The sequence below is a fragment of the Gavialis gangeticus genome, unplaced genomic scaffold (assembly GCF_001723915.1).
Source record: "Gavialis gangeticus isolate Ggan-Ray unplaced genomic scaffold, GavGan_comp1, whole genome shotgun sequence".
Classification (NCBI taxonomy): Eukaryota; Metazoa; Chordata; order Crocodylia; family Gavialidae; genus Gavialis; species Gavialis gangeticus.
Window position 1 is genome coordinate 37835491 of NW_017729027.1, and position 10390 is coordinate 37845880.

The 10390-nt window shown below is 46.1% G+C and overlaps 1 protein-coding gene across 4 annotated transcripts in view; it reads left to right on the plus strand.

The window, feature by feature from the left end:
* Positions 1 to 10390, plus strand: part of LOC109300007 (glutathione S-transferase-like) — a 196886-nt gene that overhangs the window by 166596 nt on the left and 19900 nt on the right. For 2 of the 4 annotated variants that reach the window (XM_019520589.1, XM_019520590.1), the window contains one exon: positions 9494 to 9600. In XM_019520589.1, coding sequence (XP_019376134.1) covers positions 9514 to 9600 — 87 coding nt within the window. In that variant the 5' untranslated portion in view covers positions 9494 to 9513. Of the gene's footprint in view, positions 1 to 9493; positions 9601 to 10390 lie in introns of those variants that run through there. The other 2 variants (XM_019520586.1, XM_019520587.1) reach the window with 2 other exon arrangements.

Genomic DNA, 10390 nt, shown 5'->3' on the forward strand with positions numbered 1-10390 from the left:
CTCCCCACCTTCCCCCACCCCCCCATGCCCCTAGATGTGCCGCCAGGCTCCAACTGCCCCACTGGCCTACCCTGACAGGGCGCCATTCACCCCTACCCCCGCCCCACTCTCATCCACAATTTAGGGGTCTCAGTCTGTGCTCATCAAGCCCCTTCCCCTTCACAAAATAAACTGAAACTTGCCTGCCATGCTGGGCAGCCACACATCAGGGCTGTGATCCTGACTGCATATGCATCTGAGTGTGCGTGCCCCTCCCCTGCTGCAGCAGCTGGCGGCTGGGTTGCCCTGCGGACATACCTGCTGCCCTGTTTTTGGGGGGGCTGAGCCCCGGTAGCCCCCCCTTCCACTACCTATGCGCAGACAGGTCTGAAGCACCACATACTACATTGCAGCACTCATCTGGATACACCCCTAGTGTGCCAGAGTGTATTTGCTCCTACATAACCTGGTGTCCTCGGTATTGTAACTTGTTCTCAAATTACACCTAAATATTTTGACATCACAACATGTATTCAAAATACATTTAAACATTTTGACATGTGATGATTTCATACACAGGCTCTTGCTTGTCAGCAAATACCTGCTGGTGACCCTGAAGCACAGGTCTTTGCTCCCCATCTGGTTCCAGGTTCTCCTGCAGTCTGATGCTTTCTGAGAAAACATTTCTTCATTCTTGCCAGACCAGTTAGGTAAAGGTGACATCTGGGTCTTTCCATCCCCTTCCCATATCCAAAAAGGTCCCATTCTCATGAATTATCATGATAAACTTTCAAATCATCTTGAACTACTTGGCTACAGCCAGTGTCTCATTTTTATCTTAGTCCCTGATTTGTCCATGCATTCACCAGAGCAATTTTGTTTCTGCTGCAACAGCTCTGCATCTTTCTTCACTGGTACCACCAACACTTCAAGGTCCTCCTCTGAGTCTCCCCCCTGCTCTGCTGGGATCTCCCTGCTAGGGTTCCCACACTCCCCAGGAAACCTTTCAGCATTCTCCTCTTCTGGGTCAGGACTCAGGGTCACAACTTTCAAGACATCCAAAGAGGGATTCTTTCCCAGCTCCAGAGTAAACTTGACCTGCTTTGTGACCGCATCTGCAATCAGAGAATCTGATCCTAGCCTGCAGGGCTAGTTCTACAGCCTCCCTCCCTGAGAGCTGACATACTCCAAGTCAGGATCAAGTCCTTGCCACTGCAAGAGATGGCATTCATTATGTGGGGAGATTTTTTTTAAATGTCATTCCCCACAAGTGCATCCACATACAAGTTTTTGGCTACCCCTGTCTCTGAGGGGATTTCTGTCCCTTGCTATTGTTTCTTGGGCCCTCAGAGCAAAACTTTGCCTAATCAAAACAGACCAGGTGAGTTTCTTCTGTTCACTGCAGATCTTCCTGAAATACTACAGCCAGCACAGCTGAAACTTTTGGGCCAAAATTAGCCCTGATTGTGCAATCAGCAGAGACACTCCAGAGAAAAACCCTGCTCTGATTTCTGAATTGAGTCCTTCCTGCTACTTCCAGCAGACTCAGACTTCATGACTAAAACCAAGCCCTATACATAAAAAAATCTCCAGAACAAAATACTGCTCAGATAAAAACAAGTCTTTCCTGTTTTTTCCAGCAGACTGCAGGCTTCAAGACCAAACCTGACCCTAGCCTGGCCAAATCACACAGAGAAATCTCCAGAGAAAAATCCAGCCCTGATCAAGTATTATGACCACTACTTATGTCTACCAGTCCTTTTCACCAGGATGTGCACTACCTTCTTTCTTTTCTGTTCCTGTCCTTGGAAACAAAATCTCTCTCTCTGTCATATGTTCACTCTTACATGTTTCAGGGAAGAACAGCGATTCAGTCAAATAATAGCCAGGAGCAGATCTTTGTACATCTATGCCACTGTCACTTCCATGTGAAGTTTGATGGAGGTTTTACATTTGCTCTCAGTTCCACCTCCTCCCCAACCCCCTGCCCCAAGCTGAAGTATTGTTTTAGAATACCAGTTTTGAAAGTCACATGCTTAAAAGTCTGATCCAAAGAGATGTCCAGCACCTCTCATTTAAGGCAACCAGGCCATAAATGGCCTTTTTTCTATAATCCTGCTGGATCATGTATATGTGGACTGGATTGTGACAGATAGGCTAGGGACAGAACGTACACATAAACTGGTAGAAGTGATTAGAAACCAGTTAAAATCTGTAACACAATAGAAGGTCCATGCGCATAAACCACTTTCAAAATGGCCAAAACCAGTTTATAATAAACCTGAGCACAGACAGTGAAAAACCCTGAGGCAGAATCAATTCAATCTTTGCATGTTAGTCTAAGATGCATAGATTGAAATGATAAGCAAGTGAAGAGACATTCACTTTTGATTCCAGAAATACAGCCACATGTTTGCAGTGGCCCAGGCCAGAAGCCAAGGGGCACTAGAGCATGCCTCCTTGCTCTGCTGGGCCATGGCTAGCCCACAGACAGTTTGGGCCATGGCTAGCCCACCCACCCTGCAAGGGTGGGGTTTGCAGGGGAGGTGCAAAGCATCCTGGCATGTTGGGGGACTGTAACTTAACTTGAACCCAAAGGGATCTGGCATAGAAGTTCAATACATTGATTTAACCTAAATCAGTTAGGTTTGATACTATGTCCATTCAGGCGTATCTTAAACTGGTTTTCGCTATTTTGAAAGCAGTTTATATGCACTGAACTTCTGTTGAGTTACAAATTTGAACCAGTTTTTGATCACTTATACCAGATTATGTGTAATTTATTTCCCTAGCTGAAGTATCAGACTTAACTGATTTAGGTTCAATTGGTTTATTGAACTTCTGTCCCAGACTCCCTCTAGATTCAAGTTAACTCTCAGTCCCCAGCATTCCCGAATGCTTTGTACTTCCCCTGCAAACCTCCTCTCAGAGGGCGTGTGTGGGCTAGACTTGGCCCAACCTACCTGTTCCAGCTGAGCGGGGAGGCCTGATCTAGTGCTCCCCGGCTTCTGGCTTGGGCCACTGCAGACATGTGGCTGAATTTCCAGAATCACAAGTGAATGTCTGTTCACTTACTTACCCATTCCATCTGTGTATCTTAGACTAACCTGCTAAGATTGAATTGATTCAGCCTCAGGCTTTTTGACTGTTTTTACTTAACTGTGAAGTCTGGAGCAGAGGGGTGTATGAACTACACTGCTTTCTTGCTCCTTATGCTTGCTGCAATGTAAATGACCATCCTGTTGGCTTAGCTATGGGCACGGCCCACTACTGCGGGTAGTAGGGAGCCCTAAGACTGTGGCGGCCTCTAAGATCAAAGAACTGTCTGCTTCCCTGTCACAAGCTCAGAGGAGGAATAAGCAGGCATACAAACAAATAGATGCACGATTACGTCTGTGAACCTGGACCTACATCAGAGTGGACTTCTCTCCTTCTGCCTTCATGTAGGGACCCTACCTAAATCATGATTTTGTGGATTTCATGGAAACTGTAAAAAACAGCATTGTCCACGATTGCTGGGAAATCCAACGTTGGCTATGATTTCCTATTAAATCAAACAAACAAACAAAAAAGCAGTTGTAAGGTAAACTGAGTGAAGGCACCCTCACTGATCAGCAGTGAGGGGCAGGACAAGGAAAGAGGTAGTGAAGTATACTGAGTGAAGTCTCCCTCTGCCAATCAGTAGTGAGGAGCAGGGCCACTTGTGAAATCGGCTCTGAGTGCCACAAGTGGGCTGCAAAAAACCTGTTGTCTTGCCATGACTTGGGTAGGTCCTACCTGATAAGCGTGTGGCTCAAGTTAGTCTAACTTCAGTACAGTTTATTCTATGCAGATAACAGGACTGTGTGTTATTTACCCCTTCTCCGTTAGGAATCCCCCACTCCTGACATGCCTGGGACTGTGCAACTGCATTAGATTTCACTTCTGTGCCCTAGGATCTGTGGCCTAATGGCAGTACTTGATCTGTGTGAAGTAACTGAGGATTTGGCTATGCCATGGTGCCAGGACTCTCTGCCTGCAAGCATGCTCCAAACCTGGGAATGCATCAGAGATTGCTCTGGGTTGGTCGCTTGTGCCTGCTCATGAATCGTCAAGGTTTGAAAGCCCTCAGGGGACCTCACTGGTGAAATTCTGAGTAGGAAGAGTGACTTGAGGGGAGAGGCAGCATACTTGGGGTCCTCCACACCAGGGTCTGTCACTGCCATGAGATGCCTGCACGTTACTATATCTACCATGAAAGCAAAAGTCTGGATCGAGGTGGTTGAGAAACTAACCTCTTTGCAACCATTCAGAATCAGGTCCCACATCTCCTGTGTTTGGCAGCAGTGGTGACGGGTGAACTGAGTACTCTTACCTCCTGGTGAGTTCACTAAGAGTTAGCCCAGGGCTGAGAAGAGTTTGGCTCCAGTTCTTAGTCATAGCCATCGAGAGTTTAAGGTTTCATCACCACTTGTAGTTAATGTTTGTAAATCTCTAGGAATAAGTTACTTAAAATCTTATTAGGGTGTTAGTTCTAGCTCAGATGGCAGAGTCACAGCTTTTCAATCCAAGATAACTTGGCTTCAGTCCCAACAGGGGCCAGGGCCACAAGCTGGTGCCTGCCTGATGACTGGCTCATTGTCTCTGGGTTGACTCAGATTTGCTGTAGTGGGGGCTACATGCTAAGGGATGGAACTGCTCTGTGTAGCTTTGAAGGAACTTGGCATGGCAGTAGGAAACTACTTTGAGTGCTGCCTCTCGCAGTAAATAGGAGGATGCCTGCATTGGACTCCATTGAAGGTCTGCCTTGTTTGGAGCTTGTTGCAGGACCAGCACCTATATTTGTTGGTTAAATGAGAAGACCAAAAGCCTTATTGCTGCCATCTGGCAAGAGAGGTCAAATCACAGGAAATCCAATTTAAGAATGGAAAGGAAATACAAGATTTTCAAAATACAAAAATGGTGTCTAGTATCATTATTAGGAAGGCAAAGGTAGCTTAACAAAGGGCTCCACTATTATTGCATAAGTCAGTGTTCTAAAATGAAGTATCCTTCTGAACTGTATAGCTCCCGATTCACTGCAGTGCCCTGCGCTCATAAGCTGGGACTGAACACTTGGCCTGAATCAGGCACTGAGAAGTGCAACCCCAGGCCATCTTGCATAATTCCCCTGTGGTCCAAGCCTTTCCTAAGCAAACAGGCTCATTCTTGAGCTGATTCCTCTGCAAGGAACTGAACTGGCTAAGTTCAGCTTGTGTTGGAACAGATGTTTCTTTTCTTCTCAAATTTCCCCCCTGCTGCTCCCCTCCCCAGCTGTTTTGAGTGAAGCAGCCAGCTGAGTGATGGCATTCTTGTGCTTTACAGTGTTAATTCCAATCCCCACCTCTCCCACCTCCCACTCCCCCCCCACCCAAAGATGGGAGAGAAATCTAACAAGCTCTTGGAAAGCTTTTATTAATTGCTTTTTGACTTAAGCAGCTGGAGGCATGGGAAGGACAAAATCCAGCAAATAAGTGTGGTTCGTTTTCTAGAAGCTTCAGTTTGCTGCACTTTGAGGCTTTACGAGTGCTGGGGTGGAATGGAAGAGAATGGAGAACAGCCAAGCCAAGGGCATTGGACTAAAGGGGAAAGAAGCAGTAAGGGACTGCAGGGAGACATTTAGGAAAGAAAGGAAGTGGCAAGGAAATAAGACAAAAGGGGAATAAAAAGAGGGAAATCTGTGAGAATGGGAGTAGGGGGGGTCAAAGGATCAAATGCTGTAGTATTTACTCAGGCAAAACTCAGAGCTAGATCCACTGAAGGATCTGGGCAGCCTACAACCTTGAGGAATCTACAGCTTTCAGTTTAGGTGCCTAGTCTCCCAGTACAATGCATGGAGAGAAGTATCCCCTTGGAATAGGATACTCGCAACCAGTAAACTGAGCAGGAAGTCACCCAAGCTGGCCTGTGGGGAAATGCCAGGGAAAGGAGTTGCAGTATGCCACTGTAAATCATTTCCTAGCACTAGTTGCCTAAGCCAGAGGTTACTTAACCCCAGTGCTCTTTCCTGCCTAGAGCAGGGGGTAGGACTCAAGTATTTAATAGGTCCCTTCCAGCCCTAGAAATCTATGAAATCTATGAAGCCAGGCCTTTCTCCCAAACTAGAGGAAGAGTGGTATTGCCTTTTTTACCAAACAGAGCAGTAGCCACAAAAAGCAATGGCTGAGCAGGAGGTTAACACATGTTAATGTTTTTTGGAGACTCAAGCGGAGTTGAGTCAGAATCACCTTTAGGTACCTACATAGATTTTAGGCACTTAATAGGTGGAGTAGGATCTGCTCCCCTAAGCTACGTAAAGAAATTCAAAAAGCCTGAGGCTGAATCGACTCAATCTTTGCAGGTCCATCTAACCTGCAGAGATTGAACCGTTTACAAGTGAATAGACATGGAGTCTGCTGGAGCATGTAAACTAATGCGCTCTGGCAGCCTCAGACTTCATACGTCTCCGTGGCACAGCACATCTCTGTGCTGAAAAAATGGCAGTGGTGCACTTTGAAATAAAAATGTTCAGTGTGCTTTTGTTCACAGCACACCACCACCATTTCGTCAGCATGGGGATGCGCTGTGGCGCTGATGCATGTGATGTGGGGGTGCTTTTAATTAGCGTGGCTCACTAATTGAAAGCACCCAGCACTGCATCAGAAACACATGTAAAAATGCTGTCTGTCCCTAGCCCTGGTGACTGCGCTTGTAATTCCTTTGGGAATGCTTGAGGGCAGCAGCAAGTGAAGAGGGTGAAGTAGGAAAAGCCAATAATGCAGAATGCACCCTCCACCTTGATACAAATTCTCTTTATTAATGCTCTCCTAACTAATACCTCTCTGATTATGATGGCTCCCATTGATAAGGTACTGAAAAGTTGTTGCAAAACCCATTCCACAGACAAACAAACCTAGTCTGTAATCATTAAATAATCTGTTAATGCTGTATACAGTGGCTTGAGTTTGCCCTTGCTACCTTAAAGCTGGTGGTTTCATCAAGAACCCAATCACTCTTCTGTCGCAACATCAGTGACATACCATAGCCCTCTGGTGCCCATGGCCCAATGCCTACATTTGCACCCTCCTCCCACCCCCCGCCCCCATCTGCAGCCGATCACCAAGCAGGGAGGCAGCCCCCTACGGCCGATTGCCAAGCCTGGAAATGCTGGCAGTGAAACCAGAAGTGCTGCCGGGGGACTGAGTACCCACTGGGGGGCCCAGCCAGTGCCTCCCCAGACTGGCGCCCAGAGGCATGGTCTCCTCTGCTTCAGTATGCTGCTGGGTAACATGATAAATTGAGGTTCTGTGGGCACCGACCTGCTCTCATAAATCCCATTGAGATCAAGTTGTTTTTTAGACCCTAAAAATTGGATCTATGGAGGCTTATAACAGAGGCAGAACTCTGTTAAGGCCTAATCATTGCTCTTGAAATTGGAATAGGCCCTGCATATGATGTCTATATACTTTAAAATTGACGCTTTGGCTGATGTTCACACATTGAGGTAGCTAGATGGGCAGGCAGATGCCCAAGAAGTATGTGTTTTATGAATGGTGGTTTGAGATCTTAATTCTTAAAAATATGGCAGCTTTCAGACGTAGAAATTGATAATAAAGGGATAAAAAAATACCAGCAAATCCTTTTCATAGCATCTTTGGAGAGGTGATGAGTATATTTCTGATATGAAGCCTTTTGCCAAACCAGGAGCTACTGAATGTATTGCTGGTTCTGCCCTTTTCTGATATCTGAAATACCTAGAAAGAAAGGGAGATAAAAGCATGCTTGAGAAGACACAGCAACATAGCAATCTCAAATATTCAGTGTAGCTTTTAAAGATGACACCAAGCTGGGTGGAGTAGTAGATACATTGTGTTCGGTTTTGGGCCCCACACTACAGAAAGGATGTGGACAAATTGGAGAGAGGCCAGTGGAGGATGACAAAAATGGTGAGGGGGCTGAGGCACTTGACTTACGAGGAAAGACTGAGGGTACTGAGCTTACTTAGTCTAGAGAACAGGAGACTGAGAGGGGACTTAAAAGCAGCCTTCAACTACCTCAAGGGGGGGTTCGAAAGAGAATGGAGCTAGACCAGGGGTGGGCAAAATGCAGCCCAAGGACCAGATGTGGCCCGCCAGGCCATTTTATCCGGCATGCAGGGCCCCTAAAAAATTTAGAAAATTAATAGTTATCTGTTCCTGGCTGCCTGTCATGCAGCCTTCAATGGCTTGCCAAAACTCAGTACGCAGCCCTCCACCTGAAATAATTGCCCACCCCTGAGCTAGACTGTTCTCAGTGGTGGCAGATGACAGAACAAGGAGCAATGGTCTCAAGTTGCAGCAAGGGAAGTTTAGGTTAGATATTAGGAAGAATTTTCTCACTGGGGCGGGGGGGAGGAGGAGGGGGTAATAAAGCACTGGAACAGGTTACCCAGGGAGGTGGTGGAAGCTTCTCCTTGGAGGTTTTCAAAACCTGGCTACACAAAACTTTGGCTGGGATGATCTAGTTGAGGATGGTCCTGCTTTGAGCAGGCAGTTGGCCTAGATAACCTCCTGAGATCCCTTCCAACCCTAACTTTCTATTATTTTCTACAATGGGGACCAGACAGACAACTGTCCTTTCCTGGGCAACAGAAATGGAAGAAGAGTGGACTGATGCATGGTCATAGGACATGACAAAAAGGTGCCATGGCCCAGTGGGTGCGTATCACCCTGGGTTGTCAAATACTAGTAGGTTGGGTGGCTAAGACTGGCTATTTACATCCCACCAGGGGATTAGCCATCAGCTGGGCCCTGAGGGACCAAATGGTTTATCCATATGTATCCTACAGATCTGCTCTAGCCAGCATTTAAGGCTATATTGATTTTTGTCTCCTGGAATATTTCTATGATCTAGAAAGCCACTTCTACATCATAGCCATCTATATGACTTTAGGGGCAAAGTTACTTGTTCTCTTCTTCCTCCTAATCAGTTACCACTTTTAAAATGACTCCACGTTCTCCCGTTCAATGTAAGGTCTCCACCATTTCAGGACTATGCTCAAGAGAGTGCTACAGTGCAGCATGTCATACTAGCCTTATACACAAATTATCCTCCAAAGCAGATTGTATGTAGCCACCTGAGTGTGTCACTGATCATGTGCTAATAAACTCCATCTACTGAAAGAGTGCATGAAGGTGACTACATTACATCTGTTCTGAAGGATACTGTCTCAAGCTGGCCTGGTAGACTGCATGGAGGGAGTTTCGCTGCAATGCTTCCCAGTGTGGACCTTAGGTAGACATGTTGGTGTAAACATGTTTACTCCATTGAGGCCAAGGAGGACCTACTTGGGGTAAACCCAGAATTTTGGTCATGACTACTGATTACATGATTCCCTTCTTCAGTTGTATCCCATCAAGGGCACTTAGCAAATAGTTACTAGACTGGTAGGCAAGTGTCAAAACATTTCATTTCTTGAAATGTTTAAATACTTCTTTTTAGAAAGTATTTAATTATTCTTATTCATTGAATCTGCCAGGAAACAAGAAAACTGAAACAATGTCTGGAAAACCAAAACTGCACTATACTAATGGAAGAGGTAGAATGGAATCGATCCGATGGCTGTTGGCAGCAGCAGGAGTAGAGGTTTGTACCTCCTTTAAACAGAAATTAACTAGGCAGATTAATTAGAGGTTTTAACAACCGCTCTCTTTAGAATATCTGGCTAATTAGCAGCTGTTTATCTTGGTACTGCAGTATTTGAGTCATTACACAGGTACGTGCACCAGTCACAAGGTACTGGATATAAATTCTGTATGTCAGTTGTACTTCGTATTTTTTGCACTGTCCTGATACTACGTAGAAGAGATGTTAGTGACACAAAGCTTTCATGTAATAAAGGATTCCGTTTATCTTGGGCTTCTTTTTCATACCATATTTACACAAATCCAAGGTGACTTTGTATGTAAGACCATCCTCAATAATTAGATTCTCTAGATAGAAAATTATATTTTTTTTCTAGTTTTCCACGAATTAATTATTGGAGACTCTGTTCTTAAAATTTTGCCTCCCTCAAAGCAGTAGCAGGGGGCAAGGGGACAAAAACCTACCCTTTGCCCTCTGATGCCTGCCCCCCAGCCTCCCTCCTCACCCCATGCCTGGGCCTGTGCCTGCCTGCCTATCCCTACTATTTTCCCCACCCGCCATGCCCCTCCTCGTTTGCCTTCTTGGCTACATTTCTGGCTCTGGGGCAGTCAGCAGCAGCAGTGGCAACTCTCGGGCCAGCCGGGTCAGGGCTGGAGCCACAGCCAGAGCTGAAGGTAAGAAGAGGAATGGGGGGAAGGGCGGGGAGCAGGCTGCATGGTCTCCCCTGTACTCCCTCCAAAATATATTCTGTGGGTCTCCCCATGCACCCTTTCTCTCCCCACTACTACAT